We start from the raw sequence: 24,080 nt of genomic DNA, 5'->3' as shown, positions 1-24,080 counted from the left end.
CTGCAGAGCACAATACATATGCATTAGAGGTTTTTCTTTTTCTCACTGAATTCCCCCTGCCCCCTTTCTTGGCTGTGCAATATAGTTCTGCTCCAGAGTTTAACTCAAGCAGCCTTCCCCAACCTGGTGTCCTCCAGATGTGTTGAACTACAACTCCCAGCATCCTCCAGACAGCCAGTTTGGGGAAGGCTAAACTAGAGCCATTAGGCATCTGTCACACCTGAATTTTTTTCCCTGTACCTGGATGTATTTTGCACATTTTGAACATACAAGATATGTGCAAGTCTTCGTCCATATATCACCTTGCATTTAGCAAAAGTTATTTTAACTGGTTTTCAAGGGAATTGAGGTATTGTGTACAGCCCTGTTTTTTCCCTAGTAGCCAAGGATCTGAGGTTTTGCAAAGTACTTTGCTTTGCTCCAGCAGTGTCACTTCTTTGGAAAACTCACTTGAGTTGCCATTAATTTAAGAAATACCAATGAAGGTTAAAAGCCAAGGCCAGAAATGGAAAGGAAGAAGCCTGCACCACTAGGCCTGTCAGCATGCATGCGCGTGCGCACACATGGGCAGCAGATCTCTGTAGTACTAAATGCAAAATGCATAAAACAACATTTTAAAACATGGAATACCGATACATAATGCATCTTGCTAGACTTTATTTAAGTCAAAAATATGACAACCAATAAAGTTCAATTTTTTTGTCTGCATTCTCTGCCCTTGCAACCAGTATATATTACTTTTGAGCTGAGAAGGGGAAGGGAGGAGAAAAACAGCTGGAGTGGAGGAAAATAAAGCCACTCAGAAGGAAGTTACATTAATTTTGGGGGGGAGGTTTGACATGTTTTATTAAAAAGAATAAATCCAGTTGCATTTTTTAAAGAGATCACGTGTGCAAGAGAGAAAAACTGCCTTTGTTTTGCAGGGTTATTTTTTAACGATTTGCATATTTTGTGTATAAATTTTTTTTTTCATAAAAACATCCAAATTGAGGGAGCCACACGACACAGCCGCCACCGCGCATGCCACACAAAATATATTACAGACATTTATATGGATGGCAGGGAGGGGAGATGGAGAGCTGAAAATTTCCAGGCTCCCCATGATGGATGGCGGACGAGGCCCCCCTTGACGCTTTATTGAGTTTCCGATGATTATCTCTCGTGGAGACATTTTTTACAGATGACGGCCAAGCTGTCATGGTGGACCACGGGGGGAAAGCAACCCAACAATAATAACACTTTAATCTTTTTACTGCACTGCTCCCTAGTATCTCAGATTCATCTTCCCTGACACCAGCCACTTGATTATCCTGCTCTTCCCTGGATAGGCAAAGGAGGGAAATAAATAAATATACATATCCCACCCCATGCCAAGCATGCTCCCCCAAGCATTCTTACACCAAAAAAAACCTAGATCAGAAAGGGAGGGTAGAGTCTGTCACACTGATTGGTGTTGCTGTAGGTGTTGAGGTCTATTAGCTGTGATGCCATTCTGGGGAGGGACTAGCTATTCATTACAGTATTTTAGATTTGGCTCATAAGATCGTAACTTCTTTTTTTAGGATCCAGCAGCAGCCACAGGAAGGTGGTGTAGCCGCCCTTAGCTGCTGAGGAGCCATGCTCCATTGCTGTTTCCTCCTCTTGCTAACTGCTGTCCAGTCCCAAGAACGGTGGAGGAGGAAGGGCTCAGCTTTGGGGACACTGCAGATGTGCAAACCAGTCTTAAGTGGCATTAACTGCCACTGCTCCTCCAAGAACCATTTTATGGACAGTCCCAAGGATGCCTTGTTAATTATCCCTTCCCCTTTCACAGAACGGCAGCTTCTGGAATTCCTTGGGGGTGCTTGAAGAGTCAGTCATAATAGTTACTCTAGTCTAACTCCAGTGGCAGCCTTGGACAGGGGATGGAGCATGGGGGGAAATGATGGCCGACCCTCGGACGATCTTCTTGTTTTAAGAGTGTCACGAGGGGGAGGACTGTGACTTAACGGTACCTCGTATGGTTTGCATATGAAAGCCAACAAGACCGAAAAGGACCCCGTCTGAGATCTTGGCACTAAAGCAGAATGGACCGTTGGTTTGTCTCTCCGTATATCCTGTCCTAAGATCCCTGCCCCTGTATTCCTGGCCCAGGAACTCAAAGCCATGGTTCTGCCCCTTAAAAAGAATGAGAAGCATTTTGCGTAGGAATTAAAAACACCAACACTTGGCTTCTTTTTATTTGCCCCGCCGTCGTGTGTTCAGATTTGTCTTTGCAACCATGAGGACTAGGAGCATTAACTTAATACCTGAAGTCTAATAAGATACCTGGAATTAAAAAAATTCCATCTGATAGTCAAAGAGCCACAGCTTCATTATATCTGGATCTGTTCTGTGCTTGGCTCCTGCACTGGACGTGGCTTTGTTAATTGTGGCATGTTCATTTCTGACATGCAACCCCCAAGCAATCTGGTTACATTAGAGGTGTGTGAAATGGTAGTGTGAGCAAGCCATGATCTCTGTCCAGTCGAAGCACTGTGGTGCTGGAAACTGTCTGGTCCCACCATGTGGCCTGGGACAGGACATAACTTTGCCTAAAGGCAAAAGAAGAGTAGTTGCTCATATGGAATTTGCTGCCACAGTACGTGGCGGTGGCCACTAGGTTAGATAGTTTTACATGCAGGTTAGATAGATCCATGGAGGAGGAGGAGAGGTCTGTCACTGAGTATTACCATTGTAGCTACGTGGAACCTCCATGTTCAGTGGCAATGTACTGCTAAATTTCATAGAATCATAGAATAGTAGGGTTGGAAGGGGCATACAAGGCCATCGAGTCCAACCCTCTGCTCAATGCAGGAATCCAAGTCAGAGCATCCCTGACAGATGGCTGTCCAGCCTCGTCTTGAACGCCTCCAGTGTGGGAGAGCCCACCACCTCCCTAGGGAATTGGTTCCATTGTCGTATTGCTCTAACAGTCAGGAAGTTTTTCCTGATGTTCAGCCAGAAACTGGCTTCCTGTCACTTCAGCCCATGATTCCGTGTCCTGCACTCTGGGATGATCAAGAAGAGATCCTGGCCTTCCTCTCTGGGACAACCTTTCAAGTACTTGAAGAGCGCTATCATGTCTCCCCTCAGTCTTCCCTTCTCAAGGCTAAACATGCCCAGTTCTTTCAGTCTCTCTTCATAGGGCTTTGTTTCCAGTCCCCTGATCATCTTTGTTGCCCTCCTCTGAACCCTCTCCAGTTTGTCTGCATCCTTCTTAAAGTGTGATGCCCAGAACTGGACACAGTACTCCAGATGAGGCCTAACCAGTGCTGAGTAGAGGGGAACTAGTGCTTCCCGGGATTTGGAAGCTATGCTTCTATTAATGCAGCCCAAAATAGCATTTGCCTTTTTTGCAGCCACATCACATTGTTGGCTCATATTCAGCTTGTGATCGACAACAATTCCAAGATCCCTCTCACTTGTAGTGTTGTTGAGCCACGTATCCCCCATCTTGTAACTGTGCCTTTGGTTTCTTTTTCCTAGGTGCAGAACTTAGCATTGATCCCTATTAAATGTCATTCTGTTGTTTTCTGCCCAGTGCTCCAGTCTATCCAGATCACTTTGAATTTTGTTTCTGTCTTCCAAAGTATTAGCTATCCTGCCCAATTTTGTGTCATCTGCAAATTTGATCAGCATTCCCTGCACCTCCTCCTCCAAGTCATTAATAAAAATGTTGAAGAGCACTGGGCCCAGGACTGAGCCCTGCTGTACCCCAGTCGTTAAAAGGTAAAGGTAAAGGTGTCTCCAACCAGTCGTGTCCGACTCTAGGGTGCGGTGCTCATCCCCATTTCTAAGCCGAAGAGCCAGCGCTGTCCGAAGACGCTTCCGTGGTCATGTGGCCGGCATGACTGAACACCGAGGTGCACGGAACGCTGTTACCTTTCCCACCGAGGCGTTAACTATCTACTTGCAATTTCTTGCTTTCGAACTGCTAGGTTGGCAGAAGCTGGAACTGAAGACAGGAGCGCACTCCGTCACGCAGCACTCGGGTCTCGAACTGCTGTCCTGCCGACCTTCCAGTCTGCAGTTCAGCGTCTTAACCACTAAGCCACCGTGGCCCTACGCCAGTCGTTACCACTCCCAAGTTTGAGAAGGTACCATTGATAAACACTCTTTGAGTCCGATTCTGTAGCCCACTGTGGATCCACCAGATCGTTGTTTCATCTAGCCCACTTTGAGCTAGTTTGCTCATCAGGATATCATGGGACACTTTGTCGAACACTTTGCTGAAGTCGAGGTATATGATGTCTACAGCATTCCCACGGTCCACAAGGGAGATTACTTGATCAAAAAATGAGATCAGATTCGTCTGGCAGGACTTGTTTTTGACAAATTCATGTTGGCTTCGAGTTATCAGTGCATTGTTTTCAAGGTGCTTACAGCTGGATTGCTTTATGATCTGCTCCAGAATTTTCCCAGGGATTGATGTCAGACTGCCTGGTCTGTAGTTCCCAGGTTCCTCCTTTTTACCCTTTTTGAAGATAGGGACAACATTAGCATTAGCAGCATTTTGAAGATAGGGACAACATCCAGTCATCTGGCACTTCCCCCGTCCTCCATGATTTCTCAAAGAGAATAGACAGCAGTTCTGAGAGTTCTTCTGCCAGTTCCTTTATTACTCTGGGATGCAGTTCATCTGGCCCTGGAGATTTGAACTCATTCAAAGTAATGAGGTGTTCCTTGACCATATGCCTATCGATCTCAAGCTGCAATCCTGCCCCTTCAGACTGTACTTTGCCTTTGCCAGGGGGTCATAGACCCTCTTTTGGGAGAAGACTGAGCCAAAGTAGGAATTGAGCACTCTGCCTTTTCTTTGTCATCTGTTATCGTTTTGCCATCCTTATTTAATAGCTGAAAAACCATTTCTTTCCTCTGCCTTTAACTATGCACGTAGCTGAAGAAAGCTTTTTGGTTGTTTTTAGCATCCCTCACTAAGCTCAGCTCGTTCTCAGCTTTAGCCTTCCTGACACCATCCCTGCAATTCTGTGCTACCTGCCTGTACTCTTCCTTTGTTACTTGTCCTTCTTTCCACTTCCTCTATGTGTCCTTTTTTGTTTTCAGGTCATCTCTAAGCTTTTTGTGAAGCCACATTGGCTTCTTCTGTTGTCTTCCACCTTTTCTTCTTGTTGGAATTGTTTGTAATTGTGCCTTGAGAATTTCCTTTTTTAAAAGCTCCCACCCATCTTGGACTCCTTTTCTCTTTAGCGTCGCTTGCCATGGGACCTTACTGATCATTGCTCTGAGTTTATTAAAATCAACTTTCCTAAAATCCAAGGTACACGTTTGGCTACACTCGGCTTTTGCTTCCCTTAGAACCAAGAACTGAAGTACAACATGGTCGCTTTCCCCCAGAGTTCCTGTAACTGCTACTTTATCCTCTAAGTCGTCTCTGTTGGTTAGGATCAAGTCAAGGATAGCCGATCCTCTAGTTCCTTCCTCTGCTTTCTGTAGGAGGAAGTTATCCGCCACACAAGTCAGGAATTTCCTGGAGGGGTCATGTTTTGCAGAATTTGTCTCCAAACAAATATCGAGGAAATTGAAGTCCCCCATTACTACTACATCATGCTTCCTTAAAACATTGGCTATTTGCTTTTCAAAAGTTTCATCCTCATCTTCTCCTTGATTGGGTGGCCGGCAGTAGACTCCGACCACCAGGTTCCTTTTATAATTTGCTCCATTTATTTTGAACCAGATGCTCTCGATGGGGCTACCAAGCTCCTCCTCCTGTCTTTCTGTGCAGAGATATGTATTTTTCACATACAGTGCAACCCCACCTCCCTTTCTGTTCCTCCTGTCCTTTTTGAACAAGTTATATCCTTCAATTGCTGTATCCCAGTCATGAGAGTCATCCCACCAAGTCTCAGTTATACCTATCAAGTCATAATTTCCCTCCTGTATTAAGAGTTCAAGTTCGTTCTCTTTGTTTCCCATACTCTGGGCACTAGTATATAGACATCGAAGACCATGTGCTTCATAGTCTGGCTTTCTTCCTACATGTGTCTGAAGACTATTATTGGGCACTATCAGAGCTGTTCTCTCCGTTGCAGTGCATGCGCCTACGTCCATTGTTACCCCCAACATCACATCTCCCTTCCCCGCAGGATTCAGTTTAAAGCCCTCCTGATGAAGTTCTTCATGCTGTGGCCAAACACATTGTTCCCATCCTTTGTGAGGTGCAACCCATCCCTTGCCAACAGCCCATCTTCCAGGAAGTATAGGCCATGGTCCCAGAATCCAAATCTCTCTCGTCGGCACCACCTTCATAGCCAGTCATTCACCCGGAGTATTTTTCGTTCCTTTCTATCCCTCTTCTAACTACTGGAACGATGGATGAGAAAACTATCTGGGCCCCAAAGGTCTTGAGTTTCCTTCCCAAAGCTTCAAAGTCTGACGTGGTTTCTTCGTAGCTCCGCTTGGTGGTATCATTTGTTCCCACATGGATGAGAAGAAAGGGATACCTGTCAGTGGACTTTATGAGTGCAGGCAACCTTTCAGTCACATCTCTAATCTGTCCTCCTGGGAGACAACATACCTGGCAAATCCACGGGACTTCACGACATACTTGGGTCTCGATCCCACGCAGCAAGGAGTCTCCCACTACTACCATTCTTCTCTTCTTCTTCTTGTAGGCCTGGGTTTCATCGCCTCTGTTTGACTGACCTTTAGCCTCTTGCTCACTCTCATGCAGGTTCCCCTGTGATTCTTCCTCTGCAGGCTGTCCTCCAGTCTCATCCGCAAGTACCTGGAATCGGTTCCACAGCTCCACTGCTTCCACTGGTGCAGAGTGGCGTCTAGTTCTTCTTCTCCTAACTGTCACCGTTTTCCAAGGAGTATCCTCTATTCCATTTTTCTTCACCTCAGCATTTCCCACTCCCTCGTCTTGCTGTTGCTCTTCAAGCTTCTGGTCTTCCCTTTGCTGCTGTAGTTCCCCCATTCTGTCCAAGAACTCTTCGTGTTCTCTTATTCCCCGGAGGGTCGACAGTCGCCGCTCCAGTCCACTTACTTTTTCCTCCAGCAGCGTGATCAACTTGCACTTGTTGCAGGTGTAGGCCATGTTGTTCTCAGGCAAGAAAACAAACATGGCACACACCTTGCAGGTCACCACCACTGGAGTGTCCTGTCCTTCCACTGCTTCTTTTCCCTTTTTGTGTCTAGCTTTGTGATTGTTCTAGAATTTCAGCCGCTGGGAAGCAACAACAGGGGAGGGTCCCTGCCTTTGTATCCTCCTTGTGGGCTTCACAGAAGCATCTAGTTGGGCACTGTGGGAAGGATGCAGGATGGTGGGCTAGAGGGACCTTTGGCCTCATCCAGCAAGACTGCCCTTACGTGCTAAAGCACCCCTAGCAGTATTTTGCACCTTGCCTTGAAAATATCCAGGGAGAGCCTACAACTTGCTGAGACGGCCTGTTCTGGGTATCTGGAACGATTCCTCCCTTTCAGAAATCTCAAGAGGAAGCCTTGATTGTTCTTTGGACAAGACTGCTTATGCACCACCCCAGTCCCACCACTGCCTCTGGTGCCCCCCATTTTGAGAAACTCTGAGCCAGGAATCTCGGCTCCTTTTGCTGCATTCTGCAATGTTAGTGACGATCCGTATTGGTATTCCCCCACCACCCCCTTTCCTCTGCAGTTCTGGTCACCCGGGAGGATGACTTCAACAACCGTTTGAACAACCGGGCCAGTTTCAAGGGCTGCACCGCTTTGCATTATGCTGTGCTAGCTGATGATTACCCCACAGTCAAGTTGCTTCTAGATGGAGGTAAGAGGAAGAGCTATAGCTGTTGGGAGCTGGGGTGGTTGGGGGCTTGTCTCTCACTCTGCAGTTGCTTCGTGGGGTTTTAAATCCCTTATTCACTGCATAATCTGATCACTGCTGCAGAATCTTCAGGCTGTACTTCCATTTCTTTCTGTTAAAACCCCCCACCAAGTTTCTAGTCAGCATGGTTAAGGGACAAAAATGGCACTGCGAAAGAATGTGGGTTGCTTTTGCAAAACTCTTAGCAATTCCAGGGGCTCGGGCAGGCTGTCCATAGCTCTTGTGTGGGGCTGCTCCTTGGGTCCTCATCGTGGCTCCATCTCTTCTCCTCTTGCTCCTTGTTTCCGCTTGTTTTATTTTACTGTTTTCACCCTTTGATGCATAAGGAGCAGTATGCCAGGCTCTATGTTGAGTAGGCTTCAGAGGCACCCCCTTGCAGCGGTGGTGTTCTCTGGCTAATAGTGTGCAGAATGCCATTCTTTTCCCTCTCTGGGGGCTTCGATGTCCAGCTTTTCAGGTTTTCCTTCGTCCGTGGTGTGAAACATAGAGCTGCCAAAGAGCAGGCATTATGGCGGGGAAACCCTTTGGGGATGAGTGAGGGCTCTTGGCTGTCTGGGGAAGGGCCCACTCCCCCAGCACCCAAAGCCCTGCTGCAGTCCTATATGAAGGAGAGCAGCAAGGGGCTGGTCGGGGTTTTCTTGTAAATTAATCTAGAATTCTGTGTTGCCTACAGCCACCGTGTTCAAGAAGAACCCTGGGGAGCTTCGGGGCAAGCAGCCTGTCCTCCTCCTGGGGTTCAGCAGGGACTTGTAGCTGCTTGAGAAGGTGGCCTGGACTTCCCGAACAGTGTGTGTGTGGGGGGGTTGGGGCTTTCTGTTATTAGAGCCCTAGACACAGTATTGTGGGAGGGGGGCAGCTTGGAGCTTTGCACGAGGGGGCAAGCTTTGAAAACATGCTATAAACATGATAGAGGTATATATAATTGTGCACAGTGTGGAGGAAGTGGATCTCGTAATACTCAAACCAGTGAGAGCCAGTGTGGCGTAGTGGCAAGAGTGTTGGACTAGGAGCTGGGAGATCCGGGTTCTAGTCCCCACTCAGCCATGGAAGCTCACTGGGTGACTTCGGGCCAGTCACAGACTCTCAGCCCAACCCACCTCACAGGGTTGTTGTTGTGAGGATAAAATGGAGAGGAGGAGGATAATGTAAGCCGCCTTGGGTTCCTTGCAAGAGGAAAAAAGGCGGGGTATAAATGCAATAAATAATAATAATAATAAACTCAGGGTCACCCCAGGAAGCTGATCGGTGGGAGATTCAGAAAAAAAGGAAGGATCCACCCAGAGAACATTGGTAATTGGGTGGGTTACAAATGTAACAAATACATGAAATAATTAAATAAATGAAATTACTTATTCATACAATGGAGAGTTAAAACTATGGAATTTGCTACCACAAGACGTAGTGATGGACCCTTGGTCTGATCCAGCCTCAGAGCTCTTACATCTTATGTACACTTTGCGGGGGGTGGGGGGAGCAGTTTGGGTCCTCTTTTAATGTATGTTTGGAGAAGCCTTTAGTCAAACAGACATTTGATGGACTGGGGTTAGCATCACAGGCCTCCTTTTGGGGGCTTGTTTAGTTCAGTGTACTAAACTCCACATTCTCATTGCCCTGGTCTCCCAGGCAGACTCTAGCCTCTGCCTTTCCTTTGTCCTAAATTTGGATTCCCTTCTTCAGCCACGTGTGCGCACGCACGCGCACACACACACACACACACACACGTGCGCGCACCCCTCTCCATGCCAGTGGTACAGTGATCCTAGCCAGGCACACATTCTTGTGTTTTCTCAGAGACCCTATGGGCTTGATGGCCTTTTAAAAGCCTGCTGCCCTCCGGCGCCTTTGTGAAGATAATGTGGCCATGTGCTGTGCCTTTGACATTCAAGCACGGGATGCTTCCTCTGCGCCTGCACTGAACAGGCGCCCTTTGCCCTCTCCTTTTCCACTCCTCCACACCTGCCTTTTTACAGAGTGCCCTCTAGTCTGGCCAACACTTCCTCCTCCCCCGCGGCTTTACCCTGGGGGCCAAAGCCATTAACCACCCAGGCTCGTCCCTTCCCTTCCCCATGCTTAAACAGCTCTCCCGCCCTCCAGTGGGGGTTCCCTTTCAGCCCTCTGCCTGGCTAGCGGCAACCTCCTCCTCACCCTTAACCCCACTGCTCTGGCCTTGGGCGGCCTCTGTGCTGAATCACTTGACCCTTCCTTGTGGTCAGTCTGTGTGTGCCCAGCAGACCGAGAGATGCAAGTCCCTTCTCTCTTGTCCTTCTCTGGGCCGCTCACGGTCTCCTGAACTGAGCTGACATCATTAGGAGCCGGGCCATCCTCCGCGCAAGGCATTATTCAGGCGTTACTTGGCCGGTTTCATGCTCAATCGATCCAGGGGTTTTGTCTTCCTTTTATTGGAAAAGGGGGCCTAGAGTGACCAGCACGTTGAGGTTGTTGAGGTTTAGTAATACAAGCTGCCTTTTGAAACCAGGCGTTTATTATTATGGCATTTCCATGGTTGGGGCGCCAAAGTTTTGTCCACCTTCTTGCTCTGGGGCATTTCACAGCCAAAGAGATGGAAGGGACTGTGAGAGGGAGGGCAGCATGTCCCAGCTTCATGAGGCTGAGTCGCTCTGTTCCTCATGTTGCAAAGTCACCATCGATTGAATGGGGCACAGGGATCTTTGATGTGGCAGTCTTGGTCTTGTGAATTGCTTCTGCTGCTGGTTGTCATTTCTGTAGCACTGTCCATTTTGCAAAGTGCCTTTAGGTCATTTATCATACTCCTATTACTCACTTGATGCTCTTTCTGTACATTCATATGGTATTTTGCAAAAGGCCTGTTCCCTGGTGTGCAAAAGTCATATGATTATCTGGCTGGGAGAAGCCTGAAGGCCGCCTAGTCATTCCCCCTCTCCAAAGGCAGTACACCGAACTGACTCCCCCATCTCATTTATGACTCAAGCAGAACTGGAAGAGTAGAGCAGGAGCAGGCATGCCAGACTGCAAGCCAAGGAAGAAAGGCTGTGTCCTCATTCGTCTTAATGGAACCATGCGCACCAGATGGTGCATAGATCCGCTGCTTCTCCATCCACACAGGGTGAAGGCCACTTGTGCACATCCCTTGATGCTGCTTCCAATTCATCTAAGGCCAAGGCAGCTAAAAGCCGTCCCCCCCCTCCCCCCCCCCCGGCTTAAGGGTCCTAAAAAAGGAATGGGAAGGGGCTTCAAAGGTTATCTAGTCCAATCCCCTGCTGATGCCAGAAGTCTGCTGTTACATCATTCCTGAGAGTGGCCATCTAGCCTCTGCTGAAAAACCCTCTAACAAAGAAGAGTCTGCCACCTTCCAGGCAGGCTGTCAAACAGCTTGTATTGTCAAGGTGTTCTTCCTATTGTTCGGTCAAAATCTCTCTTCTTAATTTGAAATAATTGGTTCAGGTCCTCCCCTCTGGAGCAGAAGAAAACAAATTTGCTCTAGCATCTGACTGCCTTCAAATACTTAAAGATGGGTATCGTATTACCTCTTTTCCAGGCCAAACACACTCGGATTCTTCAATCTTTCCGCAGAGCGCTTGGGCTCCAGGCCTCCCACTGTCTTTGTTGGTCTAGTGTGGACACGTTCCTCTTTGTCGATATCCTTCTTAAGCTGAGGTGCCCAAAACTGGATGCAGTACTCTAGGTGATGCCTGATCAGAGCGGAATAGAATGGAAACATGACTTCACGATCTGGACCATATACTTCTGTTGATTCGGCCTAGAATTGCATTAGTCTTTTTAGATGCAGTATCGCACTGCAGACTTGTGTTTAGCTTGAACTTTACTTAAAAAAAAACACCAACCCCACATCCATTCCAAATGTCCTGCTGTGAAGCCAGGTGTTTCCCTGGCAAACATAAAGTCATTTTAAACTCAGGGAGGGGGGTAAATGGTGTGGCACTCCTGCTGATGTAGGAACAAAGCATAACCCACCCACCTTGTAATTTTTCTTACCAAAATACAGAACTTCACTTTTATCTCCTTTGAAATTCATTTTCTTTTGACCCAGTTCCCCACCCTGTCTGCATCATCTTGAATCCCTCCCAGTTTGGTGTCATCTGCAGGTATCATGAGCATCCCCTCTACTTTGTCCAAGTAATTTATAATGATGTTGAAAAGCTCAGGACAGAAGCGTGCAGCACCCCATGGATGCCTTTAGGGCACTGAAAGTCATACAGCCCCCTTCTGTGCGAAAAGGCCAGCACACAGGATGGACCTCTCTGCTTCCTTTGAGGGCAGCTGGGTTAGCTATTGCCCCAAGGATCCATGCCATTCACCTCTGGCCAGGACACAATTCTCTCTTCGCCGCCTTTTAATTGGAAGGAATTGGGCTTCAGCGGATAAGTGTCTAGTCAAGGTGATCTCTGGGGAATGCGTGATGGGGAAACGAAAGAGACTACACGGTGCTGGCTAAGAGGGGATTGGGTACTCAGGAGGAGATTTCTGTCTTCCTCGCTTGTCTGTGTGCTATAAAACAAAAAACTTTTTTTTAAAACTGGGAGGCCCTCTGCAGCACCGTCTTTATTTGGGTTCAAAAGAGTGGCTTTATGTTTTGGAGCTCAGACCCATCTCTGCCTTATACTGAGGTTCTTGCACAAGGTACTTTCAGTCTCAACAGTTTGCAATCTGGGCAATGAGTGTTTTCTGACCAGCCATGCCCACCATGGCAGCCATTTTATGGATCATAGAATAGTAGGGCTGGAATGAGCCTATAAGACCATTGAGTCCAACCCCCTGCTCAATGCAGGAATGTAAGTCAACGCATCCCTGACAGATGGCTGTCCAGCCTCATCTTGATTGCCCCCAGGGTGGGGGAGCCCACTACCTCCCAAGGTAATTGGTTCCATTGTCGTATTCCTCTAACAATCAGAAAGCTTTTCCCTGATGTTCAGCCAGAATTTGGCTTCCTGTCACCTGAGCCCATTATTCTGTGTCCTGCATTCTGGGATGATCGAGAAGAGATCCTGGCCTTCCTCTCTGTGATAACCTTTCAAGTACTTGAAGAGCGCTATCCTATCTCCCCTCAGTCTTCTCAAGGCTAAACATGCCCACTTCTTTCAGTCTCTCCTCATAGGGATTTATTTCCACTCGCCTCCTCTGAACCCTCTCCAGCTTGTCTGCATCCTCCTTAAAGCCTGGTGCCCAGAACTGGACACAGTACTCCAGTTGAGACCTAAATATTGCTGAGTAGAAGGAAACTAGTACTTCCCAGGATTTGGAAGCTATGCTTCTGTTAATGCAGTCCAAAATAGCATTGGCCTTTTTGGCAGACACATCACATTGTTGGCTCATATTCAGCTTGTGATGGACAACAATTCCAAGATCCTTCTCGCTTGTAGTGTTGTTGAGCCAAGTATCGCCCATCTTGTAACTGGGCCTTTGGTTTCTTTTTCCTAGATGCAGAACTTGGCATTTCTCCCTATTAAATGTCATTCTGTTGTTTTCTGCCCAGCTCTCCAGCCTATCAAGATCACTTTGAATTTTGTTTCTGTCTTCCAGGGTATTAGCTATCCCAGGCCCAATCTTGTGTCATCTGCAGATTTGATCAGCATTCCCTGCACCTCCTCATTCAAGTCATTCATAAAAATGTTGGAAGAGCATTGGGCCCAGGACTGAGCCCTGCAGTACCCCCGTTCATTACCTCTCCCCAGTTTCAGAAGATGCCATTGATAAGAGGCCAATTCTGCAGCCAACCACGGATCCACTTGATGGTTGTTTCATCTAGCCTTAGTTTGCTAATCAGAATATCATGGTGCACTTGGTTGACAGCTTTGCTAAACTCGAGGTATATTATGTCCACGGCAGTCCCACAGTCCACAAGGGAGGTTACCTGATCCAAAAATGAGATCAGATTAGTCTGGAAGGATTTGTTGTTGACAAATTCATGTTGCCTTCGATTAATCACTGCATTGTTTTCAAGGTGCTTACGGATGGATTGCTTTATAACTGTAGATCCACCAGATCGTTCTTTCATCTAGCTCAAAGTGGGCTAGATGAAACAATGATCCGATGGATCCACAGTTGGCTACAGAATCAGACTCAAAGCGTGCTTATCTATGGGATCTTCTCAAAATGGGGAGAGGTAACGAGCAGGGTACTGCAGGGCTCAGTCCTGGGCCCAGTGCTCTTCAACATTTTTATGAATGACTTGGAAGAGGAGGTGCAGGGAATGCTGATCAGATTTGCAGATGACACCAAATTGGGCAGGATAGCTAATACTTTGGAAGACAGAAACAAAATTCAAAGTGATCTTGATAGGCTGGAGTGCTGGGCAGAAAACAACAGCATGACATTTAATAGGGATAAATGCCCAGTTCTGCACCTCGGAAAAAGAAACCAAATGCACAGTTACAAGATGGGGGATACGTGGCTCAACAACACTACACACGAGAAGGATCTTGGAATTGTTGTAGATCACAAGCTGAGTATGAGCCAACACTGTGATGTGTCTGCCAAAAAGGCCAATGCTACTTTGGACTGCATTAATAGAAGCATAGCTTCCAAATCCTGGGAAGTACAAGTCCCCCTCTACTCAGCACTGGTTAGGCCTCATCTGGAGTACTGTGTCCAGTTCTGGGCACCACGCTTTAAGAAGGATGCAGACAAGCTGGAGAGGTTTTCAGAAGCGGGCAACAAAGATGATCAGGGGACTGGAAACAAAGCCCTATGAAGAGAGACTGAAAGAACTGGGTATGTTCAGCCCTGAGAAGAGAAGACTGAGGGGAGATACGATAGCGCTCTTCAAGTATTTGAAAGGTTGTCCCAGAGAGGAAGGCCAGGATCTCTTCTCGATCCTCCCAGAGCACAGGACACGGAATAATGGGCTGAAGTGACTGGAAGCCAGATTCAAGCTGAACATCAGGAAAAACTTCCTGACTGTTAGAGCAATACGACAATGGAACCAATTCCCTAGGGAGGTAATGGGCTCTCCCACCCTGGAGGCATTGAAGACGAGGCTAGACAGCCATCTGTCAGGGATGTTCTGACTTGGATTCCTGCACTGAGCAGGAGGTTGGACTCAATGGCCTTGTAGGGCCCTTCCAACCCTACTGTTCTTTGATAATCTGATCCAGAATTTTCCCAGAGATTGATGTCGGACTGATTGGTCTGTAGTTCCCAGGTTCCTCCTTTTTACCTTTTTTGAAGATAGGGACTACATTAGCCCACCTCCAGTCATCTGGCACTTCCCCCGTCCTCCATGACTTCTCAAAGATAATAGACAGTGGTTCTGAGAGTTCTTCTGCCAGTTCCTTTATTACTATAGGGTGCAGTTCATCTGGCCCTGGAGATTTGAACTCATGAGTAATGAGGTGTTCCTTGACCATATGCCTATTAATCTCAAGCTGCAATCCTGCCCCTTCAGACTGTACTTTGCCTTTGCCAGGGGGGTCATAGACCCTCTTTTGGGAGAAAACTGAGCTAAAGTAGGAATTGAGCACCTCTGCCTTTTCTTTGTCATCTGTTATTATTTTGCCATCCTTACTTAATAGTTGAACTACCATTTCTTTCTTCTGTCTTTTATTATGCATGTATCTGAAGAAAGCCTTTTTCTTGGTTTTAGTATCCCTCACTAACCTCAGTTCATTCTCAGCTTTAGCCTTCCTGATGCCATCCATGGAGTTCTTTGCTACCTGCCTGTTCTCTTCCTTTGTAGCTTGGCCTCCGTTCCACTTCCTGTATGTGTCCTTTTTTGTTTTCAGGTCATCTCTAAGCTTTTTGTGAAGCCACATTGGCTTCTTCTGTTGTCTTCCACCTTTTCTTCTTGTTGGAATTGTTTGTAATTGTGCCGTGAGAATTTCCTTGTTTAATAACTCCCACCTATCTTGGACTCCTTTTCTCATTAGAGTCGCTTGTCATGGGACCTTACTTATCAGTGTTCTGAGTTTATTAAAATTGGCTTTCCTAAAATCCAGGGTACGCATTTGGCTACACTCAGCTTTTGCTTCCTTTAGAACCAAGAACTCAAGTATAACATGGTTGCTTTCCCCTAGAGTTCCCATCACTGCTACTTTATCCACTAAGTCATCTCTGTTGGTTAGAATCAAGTCAAGGATAGCCAATCCTCTAGTTCCTTCCTCCACGTTTTGTAGGAGGAAGTTATCAGCCACACAAGTCAGGAATTTCCTGGAGCGGTCATGTTTTGCAGAATTTGTCTCCCAACATATATCAGGGAAACTGAAGTCCACTATTACTACTACATCATGCTTCCTTGAAATTTGGCAATTTGCTTTTCAAAAGTTTCATCCTCGTCTTCTCCTTAATTGGGTGGCCGGTAGTACACTCCAACCACCATGTTCCTTCTATTCTTTGCTCCATCATTTTAACCCAGATGCTCTCAGTGGGGCCACCAAGCTCCTCCTCCTGTCTTTCTGTGCAGAGATATGTATTTTTCACATACAGTGCAACCCCACCTCCCTTTCTGTTCCTTCTGTTCTTTCTCAACAAGTTATATCCTTCAATTGCCGTATTCCAGTCATGGGAGTCATCCTACCAAGTTTCAGTTACACCTATCAAGTCATAATTTCCCTCTTGTATTAAGAGTTCAAGTTCGTTCTGTTTGTTTCCCATACTCTGGGCATTAGTATATGGACATCGAAGACCGTGTGCTTCATAGTCTGGCTTTCTTTCTACATGTTTTTGAAGACTATTCCTGGGTGCTATTAGAGCTGTTCTCTCTGTTGTGGTGCATAGCCTTCACCCATTGTTACCCCCAATTTTACATCTCCTTTCCCCATAGGATTCAATTTAAAGCTCTCCTGATGAAGTTCTTCGTGCTGTGGCCAAACACATTCTTCCCAGCTCTTGTGAGGTCCAAACTGTCCCTTGCCAACAGTCCATCTTCCAGGAAGTATAGCCCGTGGTCCCAGAATCCAAATCTCTCGCTTTGGCACCACCTTCGTAGCCAGTCTTTCACCTGGAGTATTTTTCTTTCCCTTTCTATCCCTCTTCTAACTACTGGAAGGATGGATGAGACAACTATCTGGGCCCCAAAGTTCTGGAGTTTCCTTCCCAAAGCTTCAAAGTCTGACGTGATTTCTTCATAGCTCCGCTTGGCGGTATCATTTGTTCCCACATGGATGAGAAGAAAGGGATACCTGTCAGTGGGCTTTATGAGTTTAGGCAACCCTTAGGCAGGTTCCCCTATAATTCTTCCTCTGCAGGCTGTCCTCCAGTCTCATCCTCAAGTACCAGGAAACAGTTCCATAGCTCCACTGCTTCCACTGGTGCAGAGTGGCGTCTAGTTCTCCTCCTCCTGTCACCTTTTTCCAAGGGCTATCCTCGACTTCATTTTTCCTCGCCTCAACATTTTCCTCTTCTGCCTCAGCTTGCTGTTGCTGTTCTGACTTCTGTACTTCCCTTTGCTGCTGTAGTTCCACCGTCCTGTCCAAGAACTCTTCATCTTCTCTTATTCCCTGGAGGGTCGCCACTCGCCACTCCAGTCCTCTTACTTTTTCTTCCAACAGCGTGATCAACTTGCACTTGTTGCACATGTAGGCCATGTTGATCTCAGGCAAGAAAACAAACATGGCATAGACCTTGCAGGTCGCCACCACTGGAGAGTCTTTTCCTTCCATAGTCTCCATTCCCCTTATGTTTCTAGCTTTCTGATGGTACTTGGATAGCCCGTGCTTTGTCCTCTATTCACTGGAAGCTAATAACAGAGTCCCACTGGTATGGAAGTGTGTGTTGCAAGAAAAAGATATTTTAAAAAATTGTTAGGGACCTCCCCCTTGACTTCTTCTGCCAAACTCCCCTTCCAAACTCCTGTTTGCTCTCCCTGTTTGCTTGCTCTGATCACTCGCTCTCTGGGAGCTTGCTTCCTTGTATAGTCCCTAGACCTTCCTCTGCTCTGCTCTGCTGTGCTGTGCTGTGCTGTGCTCAGTTGGGAGTCAAGAAACAACCCCCTGGGATGATCAGCCACCTCATTCCAGCCATTTTGTGGCAGCCATTTTGTTAGAGTGCCCACGACACTCTTTCAAAGTTCCAAATCCCCAAAACGGTTAGGGACTCCTGCATTGTCGCATTTGCCACACTGAAACAGAGATTTCATTTGACTCTCATATATGTGCCCACACATGAAACTTGAAGCCATTCAGAGCTCTGGGGGAGCGGGGAACATGGTGTGGCACTCCTGCTGAAGTAGAAACAAGCCAGAAACCCCCATTGCTGACACAGTCAGGTGGTCCCAAAGTTAATGGCATGCTAACTGTTAACATGTCAGCAGGAACACACGCACACTTGTTGCTTTGGTCTTGTGTTGCATCCACAACTCACAAGTCTTAATGGAACGTGATAAAGACTAATTTCCAAGGCTCCTTATCCAAAGAGATCACCATATTCTGGCTAGGAGTAGGATGTCTTGCTTCCCAAGTGCAGTTGCTGGTTGAGGCCCCCCTGAGGACCAAGCTGCTAATGTCACTCTTCCCTTAAAATTGGGAGCATCTGCAAAGGCCCCTCCAACCAGGGCCATCAGACATTTCCTGCTGTGTGCCTGGATCTCTCCCTCTCATTCTGCTCATATTTACAAAAGAATGTGATAAATTCCGTATTGATTCCTTCTGTTGCACTGTAAATTTTGCAAAAGATGATTAAATAGTGCAATAGTCTGCCTGCACCAGGGCTCAATATGTTGCAGGCCGGCAGTATCGACCCCCCATATCTGAAGGCAGTGAGCTCCAACGCCAGCAGCCCCAGACCAGTAATTAAACCCCTGCGAGACCAGGATGTAAAAGCCAATCATGTCACGGCACCGAGGGCTCCGCCGTCCCGACACAGGGAACGCAATAAGTGCCCGGCCAGCAGCAGGTTTATGTCTGTGTCGAAGCTTTTAAGAAGAGTTTCCCCACAGGGTGGGAAAAAAATGGAGCCCTCGAAAGTCTTTCTGGGCACAGAGGTTTTCACACTGACACAACCATTTGTAAAATATTTAATAGCACTACGTCAAGAGAGAGGGCAGCAGTACGTATCTGTCTGAAGGGCAGCAAAAGTAGACTGTTCTTTAGCTCATCTTTCCTTGCCCCACACACTGGGCCAAAAAGGAGTTGATTCAAACACAAAGGCTGTGGAGGGAGTGAAGGAGAGAAAAACACCTCCAGGAACTTCACTGCTGTGGAGTGGGGTGGGTGGGATGTTTGAACCCCCCTGCACTTCAGCATTCTACTAGGCCTGGAATGTTGACATAGAGAGACAGCAAGGCTCAGATCCTTCTCCCTGACATGCTTGGTTTCCATGGGCCAGGGAGTTTCCATTCAAACACCTTATCCCCTTGCTTGCTGTTTGGAAGTGGTCCAGTCACAGAGGAATGTATTGCATTGTTTTCCTGCACATGTGAAGGTCAGGCCAGCAGAACAGTGGGATGGGACATCATGGTGAGGGGAGGTTGAAATCTAACCCTTTGTGATCTCCTACCCCCACCCCCCTCAGGGGGATCTCTGTGCTACAACCACACACCCCTAAGATTTCAGATCAGGGGAGAGAGGAGACCAGAGATCCACTCCCTTCTGTAGTGCCCAGTGTTTCTTGGATTTTCTGCTTCCGAGATGGGGGGCCTTCAGAAAAGATAACTTGCCTTCTTCCTGTTCATTAGCCGTAATCACTAAATGGGAGCTCTGTTGAGAGGCAGCATTCCAGATTTTGGGGAGCAAACAGCTGAGGCGGGGGGAGGCCATTGCCTTCCTGCCCAGCTGGTGGTCTTCTTGGAAGCATCTGGCCGGAAACAGAATGCAGCCCTAGATGGACCCTGGGTCTGATCCTGCAGGCATCTCCTAATGTATATGAAGCCCTTGCTGATTTAGAGGCAAGACTATTCCCAGGCTACCTCCCATCTCTGATGGGTCATCCTAAGCTGAATGAGTCTCCTGTTGCCCAGGAAAATGGAAATCGGCAGTATTTCCCCCAGGAAGCCCTGGCCTTTGTTAATTTCACAGCTCTTCTCCACCTTCTGCAGTTTGTACTTGGTTGGATAACGCCCATCCTTGCCTTCCTTCCAGCATCCATTGGGAGTGCACAATAGTACTCAGCAGATCCTGGAAGGCAGTATTAAAACATGGTGGGTGGTGAGACGGAATCGTAGGCAGATTGAGAAAATTGTGTCAACTTCCATGAGCCTCATTTGCAGTCTCCACGGTAAAAACAGCCTCTTGGTGGTGCCCAAGTCCAAAGTGATGGAACATCGAGATGGGCTCTCCTAGTGGCTGCCCCCAGCTTTGGACGTTCCTTCCTTCCTTCCTACCTTCCTGAGTTCTGATACAGCTGAAACCTGAACATTTTCTAATTTAGGTAGGGGATAAGCAGAGCCTTTTTTTGTGTGAAATACCCGTCAAAATTAAAGCTGCAATCTTTATGCAGTAGGTTAATGGAAGTTTACTAAAGCATCAATTGAATATCTGCCAATTTTACCGGTGGAGGGGAAATTGTAACTGGTGGGTCTAAGAATTCAGGACAGGTCTGTTTATTTTTCAGGCTATTTTGTTGCTGGTGTGTTGCTGTAAATGAAAACAAAATATTGAAGGTGAATTTTTCTTCTAATAAATATTAGTAGGCTTTGTTTATTAGATTATAAGCGATTTCATATTTCTTTCAGGATTTCAGAGAAGAACTTTTATTGAGGATTTAGTAATATCAAAACTTATTTCAATGTAACCAATTAATTAATTTATCAATCAGTTAAAGGGCAGGTGACTAATTACCTAAAAATTCTTCAACAGGATGTTTGCATTAATAAAAATGCAAAATACTGAAAAATGAAAAAAAATCCATATCAGTGTAAGAATGTGAGAAGAGCTGTGCTGGATCAGGCCAAAGGCCCCTCTAGCCCAGTGTCCTCTTTCCCACAGCAGCCAATGGGATGCCCCAATGGAAAACCCATAAGGAGGGCCACAGCACCCTCCTGCTCATGCCTGGCATTCAGAGGCTCTGGTCTTGGACTTGATCTGCTTGAGCATTGGGCACTGAATACCAGCTAAAATGAAGGAATTAAACAGGAAATGTTCAGGCTCAGGCTCTTGTGAGGATCTGGTGGACAGGGTTCTACAGCTGTGGGCTGTTTTTGAAAACCCTTCTCTGCGTGCCCCTGCCGTATGTATGTATTGATACTGCAGTCCAGACGGTGTTCCCTACTCATCCTAAAGCTTGTGCCTATTAATAATGATCTACCTTACAGGTTGTTGTAATGATTACAGTAAGATAATATCTGAAGTGCTATATAAATAATTACTGCTATTACAAAAAACTTCCCTAAGGTCTGTGACTTTTGCACCTGGCTTCAGACTTGTGTCAAAATAGCTAGGAAAATAGGTGTAGACAAAAGAGAAGACCTCAAGCCTTTTGGAGCCAGTTTTAGGGCATCTAGTGCCCTAGGTATCTAGCCCCAGGACAGATGTGAAAATATACTTAGAGGGACTTTACACCCATCATCCCCAGTTGAAATAGGTGACATGTTGGCATGGGTGGAAACCATTACAAGCGTGAGCTGTTGGCAGGGAGAGCTGGATTTCTTGTGGAGCTAACACTCCCTCTGTTTTAAGAAGCTACCTGTGAAGTATTTTTGCTGCCCCGTATTGGAAGCACGTTTATTTTACTGGAAAAAAGGGTGATCATGTTAATTCAATCATGGTGAGGCTCAGGAGGACAGGAGTCTCTTTCTATTACTTTAACTAGCCATGTAGAGCAATAAGGATGTCGGGCCTTGTCAGAGATGATGGCTGATGACACAGCGTCATTCCTTGTACAGCTGCGAGGGCGGCTTCCTGCTGGCAAGTGCTGGACTGTTTTGGTGCTTGAGACAAGTCCTGCTGGCGGTAGCTGACATTTCACACGTGTGTGTGTGTGTGTGTCTTTATGCATACTTGAGAAGAGCTGCAGTGGCTTCCAGTGGCTTCAAAAATTGCACTCAGTTTATTCCTTGTAACTGATGAATGCCATTGCTGCTTTTGATATTTCATTTATAAATCAGTTTTTCCATGCACAGTTACTTCTGGAATCATGGAGCTGGGAGGGAGCAGAAGACCACCAAGCGCCACCCGCAAGGGGGGATTGTTCACCCACCAGAGCTCCACAGACCGACCCACGCCATCCAGGCTCCGTTGCACCACATGCCAGGCATACTGCAAGAGGCACCTGTTACCTCCAGCTGAGGCCAGCAAGGTGTTGCTGTGGAGTGGATCGCTTGCCACGCTTGTTTGAGTCAGCTGGACCTGTTGTTCCGTAAGTGAACAGAGCAATAATTCCAGCTGACTTGAGCAAGTGAGCCAAGCTGCATCCTTCATGCACATGCTGTAGGGCAGGTGGGGGCAACTTGTGGCCCTTCAGAGGTTTTGGCCTACAACTCCCATCATGCCTCACCATCGGCCATGCTGGCTAGGGCTAAAGGGAGTTGTAGGCCAAACATCTGTAGGGCCATAAGTTGCCCAGGGTTACTAGCCAGCATGACCCAGGATAAGGACAATCTTTAGTCCAAATAGGACGGTGTGATCCATTTTGAGCATAAGCAAAACCCATCCATCAGATATGCCAAAGAAAGCCCAACTCCATACCACTTGGCTCCCCAGTTCTGTACAATCCTTTCAACTATCACAATCACTTAAAGATTCAAAGTGCTTCTCATATATTATCTTTGTAATCTTTATGACAGTCTCAGAAGGCAGGCCAGTGTTATCACCTACCTGTTGCAGATAGAGAAGGGGCTGAGATGGTGAGAGCAATTCACCTAAGGCCAGTAAGTTCATGGTGAGGCAGGTTTGGACTTGAGACCTCTTGGTTCCCAGCTCAGTCACTTATGCTTCATTCATCTATTTGCTGAGTGCTCTTTAAGGCCTCTTTTTTGATAGAAGGAAGATGGGCAAGGAAGAGACAAGAGCTTGGTGGGCCGGTTGTGAGGTGCTGCTGCATCTTGTTGTTTAAATTGATCCCCTGCCTTTCCGCACTAGGTGCCCAAGGTGGCTGACAGCATTAATTTAGAGGTACAAAATAAAAGCAAATGTGGCAAACCAAAGCCAAAGTAAAAGCAGCAGCAATTAAAAACTGGAGCAGATACAGATGAGAATGGCACATTAAAAAGCAACAGTCAACAAAACTGAAAACCAGACTCCTGTCACATAATGAACATGTGGCAGCCTTCCCCAGTCTGGTGTGTTGGACTACAAAGCCCAGTGTCCCCCAGCCAGCCCTGCTAGCTGGGGGACGCTGGGAGCTGTAATCAGACACATCTGGAGGGCACCAGGCTATGGAAGGCTGACATATTGTGGCAATGGCTTTGAAAAGAGATTGGACAAAAGTCAAGGCAGGTTGGTCAAGCCACAGCTATTCTAAGCGGAACATCCATGTTCAAAGATAGCGCACCCCTGAGTAACAGATGCTAGGGAGAAACCATCACTGTGGGGACGGAGGGTAGGGGTCTGCCGCCATTACGGCCTGGTGGTGGTCTTCCTGAAGGCATCTGGCCGGCCACTGTTGAGGACAAGAAGCTGCACTGAGTGGACCTTCAGCCTGATCTTAGGCTTGTGTCTTACTTCGTGACACAGATTGGCACGCAGCCGTCTCCCATTTTTTGTATGGGCAGGGGGGTTGACAAAGTACCATCCCAGCAGAGTCCTCCTGCATCAGCCACTCTCTTTTTCGCACATGGTCCCGTTCTCCCTCCCCCTGCCCCCTTTCCTTGCCCCAGAGTTATTAACAAACCAGCAAAGTCACATCCATCCATAATCCCTTCCCTCTGCCTCTGTATTGACAGTTATCTGGAATCTGAAGGAATTCAAGACAAATGATTAAGAGGATAGAGTTAATAAAATTTGAAAAATTGAGACCTGTCACTCTGCTAAACTTTTTTCAATACCACCGACAGAAACATATTTCCCCAATGAGTGACCTTATGCAGCTGCTCCGGTTCTGCGTGGCTGCAGTGGTGCTAGGAGTGAGTCCGCTTGCTATTTATCAAGTATTATAAGTCGGGGCCTGCTAATATGAGCAAAGTTGGGAGTGGGGGGTGAGGGGGCCGGATGCGCGGATGCCTCGCACAGCCTCGGGCGTTGCCCAGGTGTTGATTCTGTGCCAGAGACAGCTAGTGGGAGGTGACAAATTGCCTCCCATCATGATTCTTAAAGGTTGGAGCCCTCTCAGCAGGCGCACAATAGCTCGCCAAGCCTGTGGCTGCGTTCAGGAGGGCTTGGCTCCTTGGGGCCAGCTGCCCTCGCCCTGAGGTCAGGCCAGGGCTCTTAGGGAA

General features: G+C 47.2%; 1 protein-coding gene across 3 annotated transcripts in view; it reads left to right on the top strand.

Annotated features, from left to right (window-relative positions):
• Positions 1-24,080, top strand: part of CLPB (ClpB family mitochondrial disaggregase) — a 106,987-nt gene that overhangs the window by 32,051 nt on the left and 50,856 nt on the right. For all 3 annotated transcript variants that reach the window (XR_014788922.1, XM_084842315.1, XM_084842316.1), the window contains exon 5: positions 7,655-7,783. Coding sequence is in view for 2 of the 3 variants with exons in the window: in XM_084842315.1 (XP_084698441.1) it covers positions 7,655-7,783 (129 nt within the window). In the remaining variant the exon portion in view is untranslated. The remainder of the gene's footprint in view (positions 1-7,654; positions 7,784-24,080) is intronic.

This window comes from Heloderma suspectum, chromosome 3 (genome assembly GCF_057233095.1).
Source record: "Heloderma suspectum isolate Gila_16-S chromosome 3, 16-S_ref, whole genome shotgun sequence".
Lineage (NCBI taxonomy): Eukaryota > Metazoa > Chordata > Lepidosauria > Squamata > Helodermatidae > Heloderma > Heloderma suspectum.
This window is presented reverse-complemented; position numbering and strand designations above follow the sequence as displayed.